Source organism: Anopheles moucheti, chromosome 2 (assembly GCF_943734755.1).
Source record: "Anopheles moucheti chromosome 2, idAnoMoucSN_F20_07, whole genome shotgun sequence".
In the NCBI taxonomy this organism is placed as follows: Eukaryota; Metazoa; Arthropoda; class Insecta; order Diptera; family Culicidae; genus Anopheles; species Anopheles moucheti.
In genome coordinates, this window is record NC_069140.1 from 90368853 (window position 1) to 90393394 (window position 24542).

The 24542-nt window shown below is 42.8% G+C and overlaps 2 protein-coding genes across 2 annotated transcripts in view; one reads left to right on the plus strand and one right to left on the minus strand.

Annotated features, from left to right (window-relative positions):
- Positions 1–1912: 1912 nt before the first annotated feature.
- Positions 1913–24542, plus strand: part of LOC128310070 (uncharacterized) — a 35201-nt gene continuing 12571 nt past the window's right edge. The window contains exon 1 of the mRNA XM_053046610.1: positions 1913–2062. Within this exon, the coding sequence (XP_052902570.1) occupies positions 1913–2062 (150 nt within the window). The remainder of the gene's footprint in view (positions 2063–24542) is intronic.
- LOC128310072 (pancreatic triacylglycerol lipase) lies at positions 7442–22769 on the minus strand. Its single transcript, XM_053046612.1, has 4 exons — positions 22715–22769; positions 10942–11041; positions 10431–10843; positions 7442–7941 (listed from the first exon to the last, which is right to left on the minus strand). The coding sequence occupies exons 1-4, from the start codon at positions 22767–22769 to the stop codon at positions 7442–7444; spliced, it is 1068 nt and encodes a 355-aa protein (XP_052902572.1).

Genomic DNA, 24542 nt, shown 5'->3' on the forward strand with positions numbered 1-24542 from the left:
TGGTATACACGAGCGCACAAAGACACCGAAACACCAGCTACAACAGTGATTCTACTTTGTGCTTTTAATGTGACCCTCGGCGATTGTGATTTTACGATTTATACCAGAGGACTTTGGAATGTACCAAAGTCCTTCCGATTGTGGCGTGTGTGTGTGCTGTGTGGCAGTGGGCAGAAGTGTAATCCATCTAGCTGCTACCGGCATTGCTATTAACAGCATTTTTATGTTTTCGATTGAAACTTTGAGAAGCATTTTAATTCTTTGTTAAATAGTGCTGCAGTAATATGTTAATATGATGTTATATAGATCACAGCATGAATGAGGTTAAAATCGTAGATGTTTTTTGTTTGAGGTTTGATAAATTAGTGGTAGGAAATAACAAAGAGTAAACTGGTTAAATATAAATTTTTCTTAATTAAAGTTTTTGAAGTCTACTTGAATTATTATGCAAATTTTAATATAATCATACGCATTTCACAAAGTAATTATTCGTAGGTGGCGTTTTAGAACAAACAGCCTAATGAAAACAGATGAAATTTGTAAAAATATAATAACAAATCATGGAAAATTGTTTTCAAAATGAAAGTTCAAAATTAAAATCACATTTTAATTATAATAACCTACATATTCCTTTCATCTGTCTCTTCTTTTTTCGTTTGTTATTCCCAAAAGCACTCAAGTGACCGTATAATTATGTTATGCACTGTATAAATCATCATAATAAACAATTAGGAATTTCAAGAGAGCTTTTTCGGATGAATTGAATGGACTTTTTAGATCATGTCCTTAACACTTAAATAATATTATGTAATTGATATCAAAAAAAGTCTTTTGAAGGCAAAGATTATGGCCACAGATCTCGGGATCTAATATTGAAGCATAACTGTTTACAATACTTATTACGTACACTACAAACACTTGAATGAATTAATGGAAATTATGTGTTTAAAAATGTTTGTAAAACTCTTGTTTTGTGTAAGAGCTGGAAAAAGAGGACATAAAAGATAAACTCTAATTGTTTGAGTTAAAAATTCAAATGTAATTCATTGCAATGTGAATAATAACTTCATAATTAAATCACATCCCCCATACTGTTTTCCTTTGTACAATAATAGAAGTTAAAGCTAAATAGCGGTGTTGCTACAAAACCTGCGGTGAAAGTATTCAACAGCAAGCTCAAGAAAATAATTGCGGCGTCAATTAGTGTGTAGTTGCAACAGTCGTAATCGCCGCATAAAGCCCCGTGTTCATGACAAATCACAAGCAATTCCCAGTGATAGTTTTAATCCATTCCAAGTGAACATGACCTAAATAGTTGTGTGTATATTGTGCGGATTTGATCCTGTGTGTGTGTGTGTGTGCGCGGTGTAATATAAAGCTTCTCGGGGGCATGCAAGTGAATAGGTGTTTAGTGTGGAAAAAAATGAAGAAAATATAAAGAAAATTCTTTTGTAGTGTTCAGCGTCTTTATCGCATTGTGTGTGTGTGTGTGTGTGTTTATTTTTTGTGTGAATCCGTGAATAAACTCGTTTCGTAGTGAATATGAGCAACACAGCAAAGGTGGCAAAACCGGGCTCAACAAAGCAGCTACCAACAAAATCCAGTGCTTCCGGGAAGGGGCAGGTTAAATTAAATTAGTCTAAACAACGGGAAAACCCCCCAATCATACCTTTTCTCCCCCACGCCCAATTGACGAACGAGGGCACTCGTGTGTATGTGTGCGTGCATGTTAGTTTTCCTCCGTGTAGCCAAATTTCCGCTCGGCAAGCGTGTCGGGGTGGTGGGAATTTCCCTTCCGTGCGGGGCGTGGAGTTTAAATTAAAGGAAAAACACACTCAACGAAAGAAATACGTCAGCGGGCTGCTGGCGAGGGACCGGGAAAATAGCAAACATCCACATCACCTAATCAAACATGCCCTTCGGCCGGAAGTCACCACTGGAGGCGCTGGCTATGCCGGGTGCCATTATTGCGTACAAATACAGCCAGTTCCGGCAGCGACGCCGGGAGGCAGCTAATCGGCGCGTGACGGAACGGGAGCTGTCTGCGCTGCACACGAAAATCGTAAGTACTCTTTCCGCAAGGGATTTATGTTGTTTCCTTTGGGGGGACGAAGAACGGGATACTTTTGGGGGAATTTCCCGATTCCCAGGGGAATTTCCCCAAGCTTACATATGATGAAACAACTGGAATTCCCGGGGTTTCGAGTTTAACTGTTAAATCGTTCCATCTTTATGATTTTTGTTCCAAATGAAATAGATTATGTACTAAGTCATCCCAATTGACACATCTGTCAAGTTTGACAGCTGAAGCTCAAGTTTGACAGTTTGAAAATTGATATTGTACTAAGCTTTCTCTAGAAAGCTTGGCAGAGAATAAATTATATTGTGCACAAGATTCTAAAAGTGTGAGAGATTCTAGCGTTACCTCGGGACACTCTAGTTAATGTTGTGCAGAATTTAGAAATATATTCAACTTCTTCAACTACAATCTCCAAAAAACTCTTAACTACTAGAACTCATCAACTCTGTAAGTTATCCGGGAGAGTTCTGTGCAGAATCAATTCCATTTGTTAGAGCTACATCTCAACACATTGTGGTTTAATTTGTAAATAATTAAGGAAACATTGTTTCAACTTGTAACCATTTAAACTCGAAAAACCTCCTTGTGACAACCTCAAATTTCGATCAAAGTTCAAACACGTCTTCGTACAGTAGATAAAGCAAATCTGTTCCACCCCTGGATACGGTTGTTTAATGGTGAAAACACTTCATTCGGCTCATTCCGAATGCATCATCAGGCGTATCGTGATTGAAGCGTTATTTATCCAAACCCTGCCAGCGATGCCCCATCTCGAGTGACATGCGAACGGCTGGCTGACGTGTACAGTCTCTCTTTCGCACCGCCCAAGATTGACGATGGTTGTTGATAAATCAATTTCTCACTCACGTCAGCCACATCGGCAGGAGCTAAGAAAAGCCATCGAATACCGGGTACCGGGCAGCATCCTCGTGATAGCCCCCGGAAACAACCCAAGGCTCCCTAGCATAAGTACAACCAATTGCCAACCAATAAGCAACGATTCGCGCGTCCTAGGGTTTAGGGGATTCGCTGTTGTCGGGGTGAAAGGAAATTGTAAAAATAGTTCTCGCACGGCACATTTTCCTTCGTGCTGTGGCTGTGTAATACGAGACGCATGGGAAAACAGCTCCAGCTGTGGGATGGAAGAAAAAAACCCCGTCCTGCAGTCCAGGGAAAGGGAGCGCGCACGTTTACGTGGCGTTACGGGGTAAACTTCCCACGCCATCGAATGCCGTTGATGCGATCGTTCGCTCGTTGCGTTCGAGCGGTCCACTTCTTTCCGACGGGATCAAAACCTGCCCACACAAACCCCCACCAGCGCGTGTGGGTGGCAACCGTACTGAAGCTGCTACCGGCCGAGACCGGGTTTGGGATTGAGGGAAAAATCACGTTTGGTAAATATTTGCCATTTGTATACATCGGTCCCGGGTGCTGTTGCTCGCTGCTTTTCCTTTATCCATGCACGGTGGATGAAGCTTATGGGCCGAATGAGACCAGGACCATGGTCGGATGGGTGAGTGGAGAGTACGCCTATCAATAGGAGGTCCCGTAAATAAGCGCAGGAATAGTTTCGACGGAACTAGACGCCGTGTCGCAGCAAAATGTCCCGTTCCCGCGTTGGAAAGATGATAAACTTTGCATTTGTAATTTTATTGTTCGTTCCCATCGGGGAGGTGGAAGAACTGCATGGCGCTACGGTACGACAGTGATGAGGTGTGATGAATGTGAGTTATTATTCCCGCAGGATGTGGTTTTTAAAATTGGTGGTTTTTGAAATTGGAAATTTTAACGGTGTGGCGTTTTTTGGTTCATTTATAATCGTTTCATTAAGTGTCACAGTGCCTGTAGGGGAATATTGCGCGTAGAATCTCAGAAGGGATGGTCTTCTGGGGGTTTGCTTCAGTAAAAACTACCTTAAATATTAAAATGGTGAAGTATATTTACGAACATGTCATGAAAAAGTTGAAAAGTTAGGATTTTTAAGGAACTCCTGAAAGTTTTCGCTTGTATTTTTGTACAAAATTAATTAGAATTAATTTAGATATTATCAAAACAATTTTTTTACAAATGAAATTTAATAAAATTGAGAACATTTAATGTAAAAAAGGATTTTTTTAATAAAATGTCGAAGATAAGCCGTTTAACGAAGAGAATAATTAAAAAAAGAAGCTTTTATCCTATGTCTTTTGTATTTTGTCCTGAAAATTTTTCAAAAATTAAATTAAATCAGATCAATTGGAATTATAAGCATTCTATGAATTTCAGGGAATTGTGTTTTTTTAGGTTAATAAAAATATGTTATTACTTACTTACATGTTAGTAAACTTCATAGATTTTATAAATTGGAATAATGTTTCCAATGTTTAGCACATAGTGCTTGATGGCTTCATTGTGCCTAAAGTTGCTCGATTCCAGCATGTGTTCTCCAGATTGACACGTGTACATACTACAATGTTAGTATGCCCCAGAGAACACGGGCAATCTAGCAGAGAAAACTGAAAAGCCTCTGCTTTGATGCGTGGTCGTGGAGCGAAATGCATCGATAACTCCAACCGATCGGAAGTTGTTCCAAGAGGAGGCGAAGTTTTTGGTTCACAAGCGTAAAACATTGGGCTATAAATAATTTCTTTCTTTGTGTCACACAAGCTCGCAGAATCATTCGTTTCTATGGCGTATCGTGGAGTAGGTAGACGAAAGAACGAGCGTATTGACTGATCTACCATTACACGGTGCGCATGATGTAGCAGTGAACATGGGCAGGAGGGAAGAAATAACTTTCCATTGCGAAATTGCGATCCCAGAATAATGGTTTGCGCGTGGCAGATTTATAAGGCATGTTGCGCAACATTGAAAACGGTTGGATCGGTACAGCAAATTGACTGCGACGACTGGTTGGAAGACGCGCGAAGTGAAGTGTATTTGTGTGGGATGCACTGGAGAAACCATTCATTTATCGTAATGAGGCAGTTTGTCTTCTTCGTAAGGACAATCAGTCTTCTATCGGGGTACTTTACTGTACTCAATGAGAGGTTTGAGAATGCAATCCAAATTCTCGTGATGGACCGGAGATTTCAAGGAGCCTTCTTCCTTATTGGAAGAATAAAATGTTCCATTCGCGACAGATGCAGCCTTCCACACTGACAACACAGTGGTGTTTATTTGTCATTTTAATGTCACACTTGATTTTTAATTTCCATATTAGCCATTCTCTCGTATCCTTTTCCGGTTTGCTACAGGAAAACAGGAACGGCAATTTCCTGCCATTGGTAAAACATTGCCAGCAAGAAATGCAATACCAAAACAAGACCGTTCATTCTACGAAGCAATAATCCCTTCGTCCAGACAAATAATCCTCCGGACAGGCAAATAAATAGGGTGAAAACACTTCCAGGACTTCATTTTTCCTGCTCCAATCGGAACGCGGTGTGATATCCGTCAGCGCAATAAAAGCAAAACAGTGTCCGGTGTTGGCAGGCAGCGTGTCTTTTCTTTATTCCGTCCGTCCATCGGGAGACATAAATTTTCTTGTTTGCAAATATAGAGCAAGTCTCGGCAGTGCTTTCGGTTAGTGTAGGTGAGCTTTTTTTTCGGTACTGAGTTTGTTTTTTTTTGTTTGGTTTGTTTTTATCACTGCTCTGAGAGTGTTTGCTGTCTTAATTTGTATGTTTTTGCAACTAATTTAGATGTGTTGTGGAGTGTGAAGAAGAACAATGATTGGGGAAGTTCAAATATGTTTTAAAAAGTTGAATAAAATATATGAAAGGATTGCAATGAAGTATTTGATGATGATGAAAATATGTGCGACGTATCAGCTGAATATGGGGTAGATCATAACTTAAGTTAGAAATAGAATATATTAAGACAGCACCCGTCAAATAATCCAACTACCAGGTTATACCATTCTGGAGAGTTTTTTAAAGGACATAGCATTTTGACAAGATGAAGTATTATTTGAAATTATAATTAGAATGACAATATTTTTTGTAGAAATTTGTTAAATTTGTTTTCTTCTTCTAAACAGAGCAAAGAGGTTACAAGACTAAATGTTGGACTGTATCATAATGAAGCAAAATATTTAAGAAGGATACAATATGTTCAAATGAAGTGTATCAAAGTTTGAGGTAATCAATCGCTTACGTCAAGCCAAGAATCCAACTCGATACTGTCTGATGCAAAAACCAAACAATTAAAAGCAAAACATCTTATCCTTTCTTAATCACTTTGCTTCGTTTTTCAAATCTATCCCTCTTTGAATAACTTGTTACCTTACTGGGCTTGCCATTGTTTATGATATTCTAATATCTGATAAGCTTCCAAACGTCAAAACGCATATAGAAAAACTAGCGGACGGTATGATAGAGCCATATGTTGCACGACTTATCAGCATCTTTCGATGAAAAGGTTGGCTCTTCATATAGAAGCTATAAATTTCACACAGCAAATAGCAAATAAATAATAAAATGGCTGCTTGCGCCATTCATCATCCAGAAGAAAATAGATAATAAAGCATCTCAATTTCCTCAATTTCATGCTAGTGCTTCAGGTTCCTATCTGCAACGACCAAATCGGCTTGTAACGTTTCCATGCATTTCTTATTAGTTGACAGACAAAAAATAAATAATTCGAACGACTATCAACACCTCATTTCCGTACTCCGGCAAAAGACGTTCGCTTGTGTCGCACACATGTGCCATCACGTGCCCACTGATTGGTTGGCAATAAATAATGAAACAAACGGGTTTAACAGGGCTGTAACGAGGACATTTGCCATGCTCAGCAAAAAAAGCAAACCATTCAATGGAAAGGTGCTTCGGTACTTCGGCGAAGATGGTGCTCAAAAATTGTGCTCAAAATAACGGAGAAAAACAACCCCAAAACTACAAACTACTACGGGCAGCAGACAGAACTCGTTGAGAATTTAATGATCAGCAGACCGGAGGCGTACGCAAGAAGCAACGAAGCAGAACTGTCGAGCACCTTGTTAATGGTTTCGCGCAAGGGGAAAATGCCCACCGTGCTCGCGTACATTATGATGTGGTTATGTGGTGTTTCTTGAGGTTTTCGAAACGATTTGCCTGCTTTTTGTTCCGTTCCGGGTACCGCCGGCTACGAGGGTACGATACATTTTTAATAGATGCAAGGAAGCTGATAAAAAAGAAGGTTGCCCTGCCTGATTTGTGTTTCGTTCTTCCGCCTCGATAAATAGACCGCTGGTTGCCCGGGACCCGGGATGGTGGTTGAGGTTGTTTTAAAATTTGAATTTATTATTAATTTGCATAAAACCTACCTACACACTATCGTGCGCACCAGCTTCCACCACATTTACACTCCGGAGGGGAAGCTGGGCGCAGGTTTGGCATTTTAGGATTTTCGTTGCTGCAACTGCCGCTTCTCTTGGGGCGTACGATTCCTGCCGAACGGTGGCTGCGGGTTCGTGCTCAGGTAGAACTTGCCCCGCATCGTCCGGTCGGTGTACATGCCCATGAATACGTCCCCGGTCATGGTGCAGTTGCCGGTGTCGCGAGATGATCGTCCCGTACCGCCGGTCGTTTCGCTCGGTTCGCAACGCTCGCACAGGAATCCTTGCGGGCGCGTCAGCGACTCGGCAAAGTACTGCCAGGCCCGGGCATGGCTACAGCCGATGAATACACCCAGCCAACGGTTCTTGGCCAGTTCCTGCTGTGCACAGCCGGGCTGCAGCGGGACACCTCCGTTCGGATAAAAGTCCACGTGTCCGAGCGGCCACGGATAGCCCAGCAAACCACCGTCCGTATGGATGACGTCCACGAACTCCGCATCCTTCGGGCTGAGACGCTGGGAAGCTTTCTCGAAGACGTACAGTGGGAACGCCGGATCCAGACCTGTGGAGCGAGACAGTCATTAGCATGGGCAAGAAAAAAAGAGAAACGTATTCCACGTGCCTCAAGGACGTGTCGAGCGGTGCTCTTCAAGGACAATCGGTCGTAATGCAATTAATCAAAACCTTCATAGGCTACCGTGGCCTGGGTACCATGTGAGCGAGGCCCAAAAACCCGGTACCGGCACATTATTGTTTTATCCGGTAAGATTATTGTTATAGTTTGGCGAGCGACCCGGCAAGGGACACATGTTCCGAGGATCTCCCCCGTCATGCATTGCATTGATTTATAGCGCCGGCAAAAGTTTTGATGGGCCAAACGGGGGGGCTTTTCCCTCGATCGCCTTCCACCGGAAGAACCGCTCCGAATGGTTTGCGTCCAATGATGAAGAAGCTCACATTTATGGGCTGCATACCGACTCTTGAGAGCTTTGGTATTTTTATTGCCTCGGCAGGAGTGAAGCGCGTAGAATCAATATCGAGCAGAATCAACTTAAGCCGCTAGTCTGTCCGGGAAGGTTCCGAACGAAGGTGCACGCCTGGACGGGGGGAAAATGGTCAACCACATCAGAAGAAACTATAGCCACGTACCAACGACGACGTCGAAACCACTTGGTCGACGAAACCAATCGAATTTTCGTTCGTGATGGACTGCGGTGGCGTTAGTTTCGGCTGGGGGGAGTGGGATAAGAATTACTAAACGTCGCGCAACTGACGAGCTCTCCACCCGGGGCAGAAGCAGAAATGCGAGCAATAAATAAATAGCGTATAAATTTTTATCGTCATTTCCCTCGCAGGAAATGAATGTTCATTCCTTCGTTCGCAAGACGGTGGCAAAGCCTTAGTGGAACACAGGACATGGAAAGAGCAATGATGTAGTGTGGTTGGTCTGTGGTTGGGCTACCATTTGCTAGAACAGTCTCTGGGTTTTCTTTTTGTCAAACGCTAGCAACTATTTTGGTTGCTGATGAACATAGCTGGTATAGGAATAGTTTGAATATTCTAATGATTGATCGATTTAATATGATATTGATAGGAACATGTTTGAGCCCTTCTAAATGCGTTTCACGCAAAATGTGGAACTATTCGTACGTTTAGCCACAAGCATTATGATGTCTTTTATTATGTTTTTAATTATTAAAATATAAACATGGGAATATTAAACTGAAGTCTACAGTGCGTGACATAACTTTATAAAACAATACATTTTACGAAACGTTATTAAGAGGTATTTTTAAATAATATTTTGGGAAATGTGAAACTTAGTATAAAAAAGCGATATTAATTATTTTATCATCACAGAGCAATCCTTGTTATTTAAGACTTTAAAAATTGATGTTTTTGTGAATTTTAAATCTTTTACATTTTTAAATTATTTTTTTAATTAGAACTTATAATAATTCGAAATTACACACATGAAATATTGGATAACTTTTAAGTCAGTTCAATTATCCTTATTGATCCTCATTGAGGCTTCAGTAGGGTATTTCGTATATTTTAACTATTGTTTTAATAATATTGTAGTATTTGTCAGAGACCTTTTTTTTAATTTGTGTCCTTATTACTTGGGCATTATTTGAGATGTTCATTAACAATTACCTTTACAGAAAAAAGTAAGTAAAGAGTGAAAAAGGAGTAAAGACATTTACTCCACAAACGTTCCTACAGAAGACACCACAAAACAGAAGTGACAAAAAGTCATTTAAACTGTTTGCATATATTATGAACTTACTATCCGGTCATGTCGTTATATTACGTCTAATAACTTAATATATGGCATTCATGACCTATGAGGTAGTTTATCCAAATTGCAAAAGAATAGATCAAGAATAAATTATCCAAATGATTTAAAGTAATATAATAAACATAGAGATGAAACTGTATCAAATATTATCTAAAGCAAAAATTCCCTACTCGTATAGTTATGTTACGCACTGTTATTTTTATCTTGATATTATATAACACAATTTTTAATTTAAATTGTCGTATTTAAAGTTTTTGCATTTAAAAAGGCATTAATAAACTAACAAACCATCTCCATTGTCTTCTTTGTAACATTGATGAGGGAATGATCTTGGGGTGCGCCATCTTCTACTTTATTAAGCGGGCCTATTTATGTACAACAAGTTTCCTATGGTCCGCAGTGAGAAAAATGCCCTGCTACTAAACCTCGCTTGTTTGCTCCGGTTTGCTGCATATTGCGAACCGGATGAACTTTGTTTAACAAGCTGTAACATAGAAGCAAGATTTAAAGTTTTTCCCTCTTTTTTTTCGTTGTTGTTGCAACCTCTAAAGTTTGCCCACTGTCGGAACTTTTGCATAATGAACCCGGCCCCAAAAACATAGTGGCTTTATATTTCCTTTTGCTTCCGAGCATGTCTGCGGGATTTCATTGTTTGAGCGTTTGCTCAAAGAACCATTCCCCAACCGGTGTAACGGACTTGGATGAAGTTGGTCCCTTTGTCTTTGATTCCACCCCATTCTTCCACTTACCGGTAATGCGTGGCAGCTTTAGACCCCACTCGTTCAGCGTTTTGCCGGCAAAACCGGCCACCTCCGCACCGAGACTGAACCCGATCAGATGGATCTTCTCGAGCGGAAACTCGGACATCACCAGAAACCGCACGAAACGCGCAATGTACCGCCCTACACGGGGACCATTTTGGACGGAGTTGACGTACCACGGCAGGGCTGTTAGTGGGCTCCAGTCAACCAGCACCACGTTGTAGTCGTCCGCTTCGAGCAGTGCATCCTTCATCTGCTTGCTACTCTCGCCGGAACCGCCCGGTGCACGCTCGGAAAATCCATGCAGATAGATCACGAGCGGATTGGTACGGTTCAGATGGGACGCTCGGAGGTGCTTCTTGTCCGACACGAACAAAGTGTCACCGTTGTCCGGATTTTCTCTGCAAAGCGAAACCGCACGGTTTAATGGTTATTACTGTCGGATTACAATCTTACCGGACAGCGGTGTAAGCGAACTTCAGGCCGAGCAGTAACTTACCGTGTGAAAAGGAAAAACTGTATATCCTTTGGTTCTCTTATGGGACAGCAATTATCACAGTCACCTCTGGGAGCCGGTGAGTACATCAAAGGTAGACCACCTGATGGGGAAACAGTGAAATAAAACAAAAGTGTTTAATTAGTCCAAATACATTCTTTTAGTCTAAATTAAAATTTTAATGGATTTATAATAATAAAATTATTGCTGTTGTGCTCCCATTCCTGTGGCGCTATTACAAACAACATTTGACTGGAGTACCTATTTCTCAAAATACCTCCATCAAGTTCATCATTAGCGAATCAGATGTGCGTGAAATCGTTTTCACAAAATCATTGCTAAATCAGTTGTTTCGGGTGCTGTGTGATTTTGGGTAATTTTTCAAAACCGTTTCGTCTGTTTTTCTTTTTGCGTTTTGTTTTTTGTTTGTATTTTGGGACGGTCTGGTTCGCCGATTTTTATGGTTCCGTCCCCACACCCATCTCATTTATGACGGGGACAAAAAGGCAAAATGTCATCCTGTTCCATTAGCTAATGAGAATGAACGCGTCCGAAACGCAAGCGATGAGTTACGGTGCCTTTTTTTTTTATTCTTTCGTTTCCACCTGGCGTTGGGAAAACTCGACCGAAGAATCTTGGGTGGTGTGGAAATATAATCCGCTGGGTACGAAATGCTTTTCTTATTATGTTTTCAATTGATGCGATAAAGTAATTACGTGACCTTTAATTAAGCTTTTCATACATAAGAATGCTTACTAAAATAACCTTTCTAATAATATGGAGCTCATGGTATATAATTTGTCAGGATGCAAACATACTTAAGCTTTCGAAACTCCATGGCCTGCTACGGGTGTATTATGGTGTAACATAATTAATTGATCGATTGAAAGCTTTCGCATTCATCACTAAATGCAGCTGCTCGCTACAGTGGCAACTATCCCCTCCATTTTGACAGCAATTGTCGAAACGTCACAATCTATCGAAAACATGTCACCAACGTGACACCAACCAACCGTCTCGTCCCTTCCGAACCGACCCTCTCCCAGGCAGGTGACATCGTTTTGCTTGTCACCGGAAGTGTGCCACCGGACGGAAATGGGGATCGTCGCAGGGGAAAAAAAAACCCCAGCACCAAGAAAACACCACTACCGACAGGGCACAGGTTGGTGGTTTTTAGTTACCTGATGGAAAATGCATTACGGACGGAAATATGTGGACAACCGAACGTCTCCCGAGGGTACTCTTTGCACAGTGACGGTTGCAAGGGTGAAGTGATGCAAAAGTAGACATCACGAGAAATATGCTTAATAAAGGGATAGACGAAAGAGAGTGAGAAAAAAATCCCCCTCACGGACACGAAATGGCTGTCAAAGACTTGTCATAATAACAACAGTGGGACATCCATTTTCGTGCGGTGAGGTGCCCGGAAAAAGGGGGAACCTTGGTGGAGGTGAATGTATAGAATATGCATTTTGAGGTGCTTGCGGTACTTGAAAGCCACCGGCCAGGAGTGGGAAGAATTCGGACCGAGGACACCCCCTCCAGGAACGTGTGGCTTGTTGCCAGATGGAAGTCGTCGGGTTTTTTTTTTGAAGGTACGCTGGTCGCTTTTTGTTCTGCCTCATAGAGATGAATTCTTAACCTAGATTTTACTCAGCTTCTCGACAATGTTCCGACAGCTCCGGTAGGAAGCAACGAGGAAGCAAATAGAGCGCAATCGAGGTTCTTGCCGGAAAACCGGAACGAGTTGTGCCGTTTGCCGTCGGTACATTTCATTAGTTTCGTGGTATGAGAAAAAAAACGGGAAAACCAAAGGGAGTGGTAGAAGGAAGCAAAAAAAAAGATCATGTTTGGATGTTCTGACTATGGAAGAATCGTTTTTTGGTGGATTTTCAGTTAGCTTTGTGCATTAGTGCATACATGCGAACGAGTATTCATTTGTCTTCTGGTGCGGTGTGGCAGAAATGGTTTTTATTTCGTTATTTTATTCGTCCTTTCTGTGTCCTTATGGGAACAAATAGCACATTTAGGTCGTATTGGTCAAATAGAATCCAAATTTTGTTCCAATTCTTACCAAATTTCTTCTCCGAATTGTTTGTATTGCTTCTATCAAAAACATTCTAATCATTCTATTTGCACTGCAAGTGGTTCTAAATATAAACCAAATTCTATTCTCATTCGCAACGCTGCACGAAACGGGTTCAACATACTCGTCTGTCACTAAATGCACAGCTCGTGAAAAACAACTAGCGCATTTCCCTCGGAAAGAGGCGCATTTCCTTCGCGCGTCCTTCCAGCCTGCCTGTACCACCGACGCGAGAAGGGTAGCGTTTTGGCGTGAAGCTTAACGATTTCCGATATGCAAATTAATTTTACACCGCCGTTGCGGCCGGCTACCGACCGGAAGCGTCAAGGTGAATTTCGGACCGTTTTGTCGGCCGTTTGAAATTAGTCATTTTGTAACTCGCTCCAAACCGGCGCTGGGGTTGGGTGGGTTTCGGTGGTCAATTTTCTCGCCCGTTCGGTACTCATTGCGTTTGGACAAACGTTTACTCTGTGTGGAGGAAAACACAACAAAAAACATCCAGCAATTGGATGGACACCACCGGACCGGTAAACCGGTTACGGACATCCTCAATCACGAGTTGGCACGAACTGCACAACCGGAAATCACGTGTCTCCCGTGTATACTTTTTTCGTGCCGGACCATATTTTTCGGCTGTCTGGGCCTGGGTGTATTTTCTGGCCGGCCGGCCGACGCCAATGCTGGCACCGTTTGCTGGCAACACTGTACCGTGTGCACGGGGGAGGTGTGGTAGTTGTGTTGGGCACACGGGGTTCCGCACACCGTGGGATATGCCATTTTTACAGTAATGTATTGCGACGGAAATCGTCCTTCGTTGATAACATCGCTGGTGAACTGCAGTACCGATTCGAAATTGTGCATAATAAAGCGTGATGATGGTTCGGTAGAGCAGTGTTGCCAAATTGGGCAGGCAATTTGAAACTATTTCTGTGTTGCTTTGGAAGTAAATATCTAAAGGGGGTTTTGAATTAGCTCGAAATACATATGCGAATAAGAGTAAATTACAGGAAAACAGCTATGTTAACAATACAGACCATTCGTCCTTAAAGAGTAACAAGATATTGAAGTCAAACATAGTATTGAATATATCGTGAAACTCATAATAACGGAGGCGCAACGTTTAAACATCAAAATTAAATTAATTTGTTACTGGAATAAAGCAGAATCAATAGATGCCTAGCGGTTTGAATAATGTATTTCTTAAACATGCCAGAGTTCAGCACCTATTGGAGTATTATGGGTTTAAATACTACTTCTTTAAGTCCGACTTGTCCCAACAGAGATAGTTGGAATCTGTTAGAGGATATCCCGTGCCTAAGTATCAATCACATTTCATATCTTTCTATCTCTGCATAGATTTAAAGGTCGACTAATTATTTAAAACAATTAAAGCCATTGCAGAGTTCATAAAAATGGTCAGCAATGTAAGTTGAAGGACTTCGGAGAATACGCTTTAAGAACGAGCTCTTTGATCGATCGAAGCATTTTTGATCGAACCGAATATTTTTTTTGAAAAACCTACAACTTAATGTTGTATTATTGTTTATTACTGTAAGCTAACTGCTCACAGCGTTAAGTTGGACGATGAAGTTAGTATCATTTTCTAAACGGTTGCATACACATACACCCTTGCTTACTGCCATTTGACCGGTTTATCCATTTCGAAAGCAAACAACAAGTTGCACCGTGTGTGCTAATATTTGCTAAAACCCACCTTCCAGAGGCACGTTTTGCACATTCGTTTGTGTGCAGGACGCAATTCAGGGTAATCGTCTTCAATTTCAACCCAACCGCAATCTACCGATCTACCATCGGACGGGTTAGTCATCGATGTTGGCGGAACCCGTTCTAGCGGAACTTTTCACGGACGTGCACGTCACAACCCCATGGGTAGCTTCTGCTGGGTTCAGGATTTACCGCTAATTATGACATTATGACGTTAACCGTGTCCCATCATCCCGTCGGACACCGTCCCTTGTTCCCCCTATTCCATCCGATCGGCACGGAAATTCAATGGTCCATTATCGCCATTTAAAGCTTTAGAAATGGGTGTCGTTGGATTGAGTGTCACGGTGACAGTTAACCCGAATCTTTCGGACAAGACTACGCAAGCCAAACTGTACTGTCGAATGGTCCATTTGGCCAGTGTACGAACTGGGACATATCAGGAAATGGACACTTTCACGTCCATTTCCAAATTACTTCCGCACGTGTGGTGAATGATCCCTTCCGGCCACTTCGTTGGAATGGCTGGAAAGTTTGATCATTAATTTGAAGTCTGGTTTTGTGCTTGGCGGTTGTGGTAGAAAGTTTTCGGACACGGAGCAAAACGAAGGGGTCAGCAATGTAAGCTCAAATCGTAACATTTTTCGGCATCAGTCAAATAGCTCTTCAACGAAAAAGGAAAAACAAAAGCTTCTTGAGCGACCGGACGGTGCCTGAGTAAAACGCTGAGTGTCTTTGTGGGTAGATTTTTTTCCGGTACATTCCACTGGCCAGTGGCGAAATGTTTATCAAACACGCCATGTCGCAATCATGCTTCGGCTCTGCTTCTGCTCTGCGATTGTGCTGGTCGGTGAAAGTTTTTCGACAAAGGGCCGGTAATTTCGTGCAACGGACCGAGAGAGAGAGAACGAGAGTAGAACCTAATCAGCAGGGCAAAACCTCAGTTCTAATCAGAAATGAAGGATACCGTTCATGGGGACCACACACTGCCAAAGGTCAACTTTGGCGAAGATTTACGATAAGAAGAATTACGACACTCCGTATCCGTCAATCGATACGCTCAAGGTTTAATCGCCCCCGTGGCCAAAATATTCCCACAGGAGTTTGTTGTAGTAGTTGTAGCTAACCGAAGGAAAACGGCATGGTAAAACACAACGTCGAATTTCCTCCAATCCGGCCGACCTTGGAAGTTGGCTTCTTCAAGAAACGTCAGCAAACACGCAAATAAGGGTGCGATATTCGGTATTGGAAGATAAATTAACTTTACCGTCCAGTAGCCCAGCCGAGGCTCGCGACACAAGCTCATTTGTCACGTGGTGTCTAGCGTGGTGCCCAAAACCCGACACGGTGTACGGTGTCTATTGGTTCGGTTTTGCATCCGATAGCCGAGGACTCTACTACGCCGTGCTATCAGCTGTGCCTTGCAGTGCTAGCGAGTGTGACGAAATGATGGAGCTGTTTTTCGGCCAAGACAGCGATAACCTGCACCCAGTCCCAGCGTAAGGCGCCATGCCTGTAGACAAATGGGATTTCTTTAATCAATCAATTCCTGCTCCACTGTCGACTCCTCGGGGGTAATAATGATAAAAAAGCAGGGAAAGCAAAAAGCAACGTATCAGTTTCCTTTCCCCCCCTCGCAGTGGGCTGATATGGTAAATGGTTGACTAAACTAAAGGTAAACGAAGCTGCCGGATTTTTGGCGCTCTTCCTTCCAGCATGGGATGTTGGTGTATTATATAAAGCATTAGGTAACCGAGAATGAGGCCGATCGATTTCTTCAAGCATTACAATGAACATTTTTAGTGAGCATAGGTACATTCACATATCCACACACACCCACACACAGCAGGCCATGGCAGTGTTTGGAGCAACACTAATGTCGAGCTGACCCGTCTTAAAGTCGATAAGTAATCAAGATGGAGGGGAAAAGCAGTGCTTAGAATAAGGGTAAAATAATCGAGATTACATCTCTTCTGTAATGGAAATTACGTCTACGTCTAGGATGAATTATGGGGCTGGTAGTACTGTTGCTTCTTTGCTAAGTTGAGAAGTTGAGCGAAAACAAATGTCAAAGGTGTACAATAACTTCACCTGCAATAGAAGAACTCAAGAATATATAAGAATTGGTAGTGCCTCTTACTTCTTCACAAACTATTAATCAGATTTAATAAAGTAAACTCGGTTTGACATTCAGAAGTTTACGAACACAAATGTCAAAGACTTTAAGTATCTTTGGTAGTTTTACATTACTGAAATTCCCAAAATTCAAGAATTGATAGTAATTCTGACTTCTTCATAACCTATTAGTCAGTTTGATTAAAACTCTTTGTATATACTTGGAAATTTGGTTTGACGTTTGGAAGCTTAAGAAAACAAATGTCAACAGTACTTTATTTTGACTTTCAATATCTGAGGCATTTTAATAGTAGCTAGATTCTTTTTGGGGAAATAACCAACCTTAAACACGTACAGAAATTTTCACATCTTCATAAACTATTACTCAGAATTGATAAAGTTCCTTGTATATCCTTGGAAATTTGGTTTGACGTTTGGAAGCTTAAGAAAACAAATGACAGAGGTACATTATGTTGACTTTCAAAATCCGAGGCATCTCAATGGTAGCTAGATTCTTTTTGGGAAAATAACCAACCTCAAGAACGTACAGTAATTCTAACATCTTCATAAACTACAAGTCAGATGCGAATGTCCTTGAGCTCTTTGACGTAGTATTTTCCTTCAATTCCATCAACATAACGGGCCTCCAACCAAACCACGATAAAAGCAAAAGCAGGAACCGCATATTGTCCTGCCTTCTGTGTGGGAATCTCGTGCGCTAACGAACACAAGTCATCGGCAAACGCCACCGTCACACCATTAGTTTGGCGTTCAATTAATGTAATCAATCAACTTATTTAACCGACAGTCCATCACGCGTATGCTCACGTGCCGTTGCTAATAGTCGTGGTGACGTGGCAGAGGAAGAAGAAGGAAAAAAAACAGTTTGACAACTACTTGACACGGAGTGGATCGCACGGAAGGCAGGTTCCATGTGGTTGACAGTTGGCACAAAACAGTACAGGCAGGGCGCTGAACCTTTCCAATCGGTACACTGATTGAGGCTTGGATGTCCTTCTGTGTTGAGTGCGTTGGACAACCGTAATGACTTTCCGGCACCGCTCGGTGCGAAACTCGTTGCCAGCACAGAACACTAATCACAGACACACGGTGTTGGAATGCTGAACAAGGGTCTATTTTTAGAGTGAGGGCGCTAAAAATTGCATTGCGTTGTACGAATTTCAAGAACAGTATTGTTAAGTATGTAACCGCCTGTGGACTGATTCCAATTGTGAGTTAATCCATTACTAATGACTCAGTGCGTCAGTTAATGCGGAACGGTTTGATCAGTCCTACTGACCTGCGAGCGATAGACAGCATGTTTGAAGGCTCTATCTGTGCGATATGATTTAGCACTGCCTGTAAACACCTATTGAGTCATGTTTGCTGTGCTTAATAATTGTTAATTATATCGAACAACTTCACCACGGAATCCCAACCCGCACACGACCTCTATATCCAATCTGAGGTATGCATCATCGAGACCGCTGATTGGTATCGTACCGGTAAAGGTTTCTATTTTTGTCCGTGTCATCTAGCTACTTAGCATATAAGAACTGCTGTGCAAAACAATTAAAGGCACAGAATTCATTTCAACATGCTCGTTAGCACTTATTTTAAATCCTCCGACACGTGTTTCCGTTGGTGCGCTTTTCGTTCGCACATACTTTACAGCGGGGCAGCGAATGGGGAAATATATACAACGACCTAGTAAAGTGTGAATGGGCTTGAAGCGTGCAACATAAGCACCCCCCGCGGTGCGCTCGTGAAGGTCGGTGAGCATTGCATTGGCGGTGCGCAGTTTTGTGCTCTCTCGCTTAATCCGGCGGGTCTTTTGTCTCAACTGGCGCTGGCCGGTTTTATGCAAGTAACTCGATCAGGGACACTCGGTACTTGACATTGAACTTCATGCTATCCAAGCAGGCATGGCATTTCACCATGAAATCACTACCTGGGGAGGGTTGATGTGTTCCTTTATAAAGCCTTACGGTTTGCAAATGGAGAAGATGATCCGAGTGATCTTTTTTTGATTAAGTTTTGAATTTGTCTATTTTTTAATTAAGTTTAGTTAAGTGCATAAGCAGTGCTTTCTAATGGTCCACTTATATTGGACCAGTTTCGTCGCTTGCTCGTTGCCAAATCTCTCGCTAATTGCATTACAGGCGAATACATCACAATTACAGCACAGTGTAAGGGAAGCTTTACCAACAGCTTCACATACAATCCGGCGTGTATTTGTTTCGTTAACACGCTGTCCATCGGTTAAACTGACAAGTGACATGCGAACATTACCCCGATGTCATCACTTGGTGCACACTGTTTTCACACACTTGCTAAGTAATGCGCTACCCCATAAGCATGGACATCTTTACACTAACCTCCCCAGTGCAAAGCCGGCATGAAATCGAAAAACGATAACATATTTAGCCCTACTACAGCACACCCGTTACCCTGTAAGTAATTACAACCACACCACAGCCGGTCTCCAGAACCTCGGACATGGAGGTGCCGTAACACCCTGCCACTCCGCGGTATGTCGCGTGCCGGCGAAACATTTTCCGCCACAGCGCGAGGGAGGATTCCTGCGAGGTAAAAATGGCACCATAAATAAGGCGGAGAGTAGCCTGCTTTTCGGTGCCAAATGGGTGCTTTCGCTCGAGGAATGGCGTGCGTAGCAATGGCGTGATTTTGCCAAGCCGAACCGTATTTTTTTTTCTTCTTTTGAGGGTCTAGTCGAGTTTTTTTATATCGTTGCTTAATGGAAGCTGAAGTTTTGGCAGTGTTTTGCTAATCAGTTAAGCTTCACTACACCGTGGCCGCGTCGACGGGGTGATCGAGTAAGGACAGTAATGACACATGTTGCCCCGTTATCGCCCGCGTGAAATAGTGGGAATTGTTGGGGGGTTTTGTTGTTTGTTAATTAGCCCATTTAAATCACACTCTGCCGATGCTACAGGTTGTTGAGGTGTCAGGATAGGAACCCTAGCCCGGCGAGGCACCCAGGAGTCTTCAATGCCAGCAAAGTGGTGGTGGTGAGCAAAATTTTATTCAATAACCACTCTTTTCTTCTGCTGTATAATTGTTATTAAATCGATGTAATCTTCCACGCGGGGAATACGTGACAGCTATTAAATTATCATCAAAACTAATAGACTTAATGATAGTACACTATCATCTATACGTCTCCGGAGGCGGCCTGGTGCATGATTTCGCATAAAAACGATTAACCTTTCAATGCGCTCGAAATTATTGTACTTTTGCCAGGGTTATCGAATGTCCTCACTGCCAGACAGGCCTGGCCGATGCGGTGTGGTTCGGATCGGCATATAACGTGCTATGCGCAAAACGCTTACCCCATTCAGCACCGGTGCCACACCGGTACTACTTATTGAATTAGTAATTTGATAATCACCAATTAGTGTGTCTTCCGCCGGCCGGCGTACGATGTGAGCGGTGGGAATTTCGGTCGTCTGCCGAGATGTCGTGTCGTGTTCAGCGTATGAGAAGATGTGGTGTGGTTGTGTCGTTTGGAGAAGGCGCTAACGCAATAATGCTTCTCTACAGTCCGGCTTTTGCCGCAACTTTTCACCGCATCGTTTCTCGTTTGCGGACGCTGCTGAGAGTCCGTTGAGCGCACAGATTGACGCTTCCAACACAGCCCGGCAAAAAAGGGGTCAGGGTCGTGTTTGTTTACCGGGCTCGGTGAGCAAAACTTTACCCCTACAATGGTGTGCGTGTGGATGACGGTTGGCAAATTGTGTTCGCACCGCTTTTCACTGCGAGCATCATGCGAGTATGGTTCGGTACCCGGTGCAGGAAGTCGGATGCACCGGATCGTTCGCTTGGAAGAATGCTTTTCCGACGATCAGGGTCGCCGGTGTGCTCGAGGAATGGCTTTCGTAAATTCGTGACTGGGCAATTGTCGATGGTCAAGATCGCGTCTATGCCGCGTGCTTTATGTGCCGCGAATCAACTCGGAACACGGCAAACCGACGCGATCAAGGTTGTGGCGTTTGGATGATGAGCGAGAGAAACGTTAGAGATCACACCGCTGCTCGAATGAACGAATGACGTGTGGTCATTAATAATGTTTCAGGTTAATAGCAATTCTTTGCACATTTTAATCTTCCTGTAACTCGGCTTTTAGCTTAACTTCATCTGGAAGATCTTAACAAGAGTTAACGACTTAAAATAGACTTTAAAGGGTGGGTTGTCCGGTGTCATTCTAATGACATGACTAAACTACCAAAACTAGGCGAGTAGAGTTACCCAACGACAGTGAGGTATACATACAACTTGCACTTGATTCTCTAATTCCGGTGACTCCACAAACGTTCTTCTATTTCAGGTGAATGTGCGCGATGGGATAGTAAAGCCTCTACGGTCACAACAGATGTTTTATGGGTAGAACTTTCTTATAAGCTTTAATATGTCCTGTTGGTAGCTAGAACCTTAGCGATGACATTGCTCAAGTAGAATGAGGATAGTCCAACATTAGGTCGATTCTGGTCAAAAATCAATCTATACAACACTCGTGGCTCCAACCCAGAATTAATCACTGATAAAGTGAACCTTTATTGCATAGAAGATCTCTATTTCAACAATGTTTTGTTGTGTAGATTGTCCTCAAACATAGATACTTCCCCAAATGTCCGAAGACTCATTCTAGAGCGCGGTTTAGCGGAAATATACGGGTCCATCACACTGTTTAAGATATTTAGACATACTTAATATCCCTCAACTGATGTTGACAAGTCTCAAACTTAAAACCTTTGTGAGTTATAACAGGATACTTAGACATGCTCTACAGAAGGTTATATCCAAGAGGGCGATCTTAAAGGTGAAGTGTTGTGAGCAATCTTAGAGAAGGCAATGTCTTAGAGGACGATCTTAAAGGTGGATTTGAGTTGATTGCAAGAAGTTTTATTGAATTCTTATCAAGCTTTTCACTAGATAAAAAAACTGATAAAATTCTGGACAAATCCTGGAATTCCAAAAGAGCTCATTATATCTTACCCTTAAAATCTACGCAAAGCTAGATAGAGGAGATACTGCTACTGCTTCACCATGTTGTCCACTGTCTACCGAAGATGAAGATTTCTACTCAAAGCACCACGTCTAACACAACTACACCTCACAACATCTTAGCCCCACCTTCAAACGTACAAGTGGACAAGTTTGTAGTTGAAGGTAAACACAAACATACGGTACCGATTTTTCATTCGCGAAAACGCACCTTTGGCAGGACACGCGTTCGTTGATACAGTCTGTTGACACAGTTTTATCGGCCGGTGGTGTGTTCCTCAGAAAATCGCACTCTGTTGTAACGGCGGCAGAAGTACATGGCAACGATATAAGGGTGCTAGCCTGTACAGCCGCGCTGTTGAGGTAACGTAATGTTTGCCCAACTTAAGGCCACCGACTACCCAACGTCAACGAACGCCAACGTAACGCCGAGGGTTGGGTCAACGATCGTTTGACGTCCTCTTGAGATGGGCGAATGGTGCACTGGGAAGTGGTATAGGAGTTTCCGATTGTCGCGAAACTAAAAAAACCCGTACTAGAAGATTTATGATATAAAAGTCTGTACAAAAATGTTCCCTCCCGAAGTTCAATAACCTCTAAAAATGAAGAATGTGTTTTACCAACAAATCGATTCTTTTTAGTAATGCATCTAAAAAACCGCTGCACAATGATGCATCCAAACGCCAAACCCATTTATAGCCATCGGTCACGATTCAACCTTTTTGGTGGCGTTCGATTGGTTAGGGTAGAAATCGGTTTACGCTTACGTCCATCACGAAAACGAAAACACATAAATTTGAAAATGGAACCGAAGCAGTAACTTACCCAACCAGAGGGTGAACACCGTGCACAGTGCCAGCTGTCCTTCGCTCAGCACCATCGTGGCTGTCTGTTGGTCCGCCCGCGTGCCAGCTGCCTTTCGGGCGTGGAAAATTGACGATAAACGAGGAAACGCACCCGATTCCTGCACGCTGCAAGGACGTCGTTTCGATTGACTCGCGCTTCCGTTTAACAAACAACGAATAGAAAAACGCTTCCAACCGGACCGTTCGGAAGGGAAAAACTAATTCAGGACACTTCACTAGCAGAGGATGCACTTGCTGCTGTCGCTGTCGCACACAGAACTCCCTCCCTCGGGGGGCCAGTGATGGGGTCAAGATTGCTTCGTTACCTTACTGCTGCGTTTTGGGAAAATGGGGAGAAAGAAAATTAAACATCAGAGAACCGCTTTTGGAGCAGGGCCTTTGGAGCTTCCCAAAATCAATACACCCGCTGGTGTGTCTTTACGGCGTCGGGCCAATAAATTTCTTTCGTACGGAAAATGGCATATGTGTGTTCCATCCATCCACACCCCTTGGACTGCAATCAGACCGGTCGTCAGTCAGTCCGCGACGGACGTGGATAGACAGTGGTGTACGTAAACCCGATGAAAGAACTGCACGGAACACAGCTGATCACGCGAACAAACAAACATAAAAAAGGGAGTTCAAAAAATAAAAAAACAATCGACTCCTGCAGCTGCACTCTTGCATTGGAGCACTTCGGTGCAATTCCACATATATTTTCCGCAATAAATCCCATCGGTTCCCATCGGGGTGGCTTTGCGCCTTTCCATTCTGACAGGCGTACCGTTTGAAGCGTACCGAAATTATGAGCCGGATGTGTGAGGTGGATTTTATTGCAAGAGATTTACGGCTATGAACCGTCTGCCATGCACCAAAATCAAACGGAAGGAACGATTCGCGATGTGTACTATGCAATCGGTTCGCTTATCAGATGTACAATACACAGCCGCATTATTTAAGGCTCACACACGAGCCTCATTTACAACGTTTTGTGGATGGATGTTTTTGTTTTTGTAAGCAACAACCCTAATCTACCGGACCGAATGATCGCTGTTTGCAAATGATCCACCAATTTTGGACGCTTAAAGGGTGGCTTTTATTTTGATAGCGGGCGAATAATGGTTGCGAATAAGTGGCGCTGTTATTGATTCGGACATGTTTTGCGCAAGATTTTTTGTTGCGGAACAACGGAATCAAACGTCACACATGCCTGACCCTGGCACGCGGTGAACTTTAATTGGGGGAGCGGTATGTACTATCCAAACTGTTATCTATTTCCTGAGATTTTTGCTGAAGCAATCAGTTCGCTTATGTTTTCTAGCCGAAATCTGCAAATAAAATAATTCTGCTGTTCTTTTCCATTGCTTGCTGCTATGATGTTTTCTAGATCGTTTAATTCACCAAAAGGATTTGAACTTAACTTCTATCTTGATCACTTGTTCTCTGCCTCGTTATTTCCAACGGAACTTTAAATGGTTCATCCATTACACCACTACCAGCACACTTAAAGCCGATGGTAACGGCGCAAAAACTCGAGAGCAGAAAAAGAAATCAAAACAAAACAATAACCGCTAACTTCGGTGACACTGAATGTACCGCGCCGTAGAGCCACCGTGAAGGCAAGCAGCCGAACCCAGCCAATCAGCACATCGTTCACAAGCATTAAACCGCCGCGTGCCGAAGAGTAAAAACAAAACACAAACCAAAAAAAGATCCCTCAAAACCGTTTACCAGTCAGTGTCACGACCGTACGCACATTGTACGCCGGCGCGTACTGTTCACCGTGTCCGACCCCAGGCTGCTGAAGA

Excerpts from the sequence above, each read along its gene's own strand:
- LOC128310072 (XM_053046612.1), bottom strand. The coding sequence starts at position 22,769 with ATGGTGCTGAGCGAAGGACAGCTGGCACTGTGCACGGTGTTCACCCTC. Across the intron at positions 10,844-10,941 it reads CAGTTTTTCCTTTTCACACG|AGAAAATCCGGACAACGGTG; the intron begins GTAAGTTACTGC and ends TTCGCTTTGCAG. Across the intron at positions 7,942-10,430 it reads AAAGCTGCCACGCATTACCG|GTCTGGATCCGGCGTTCCCA; the intron begins GTAAGTGGAAGA and ends CTCGCTCCACAG.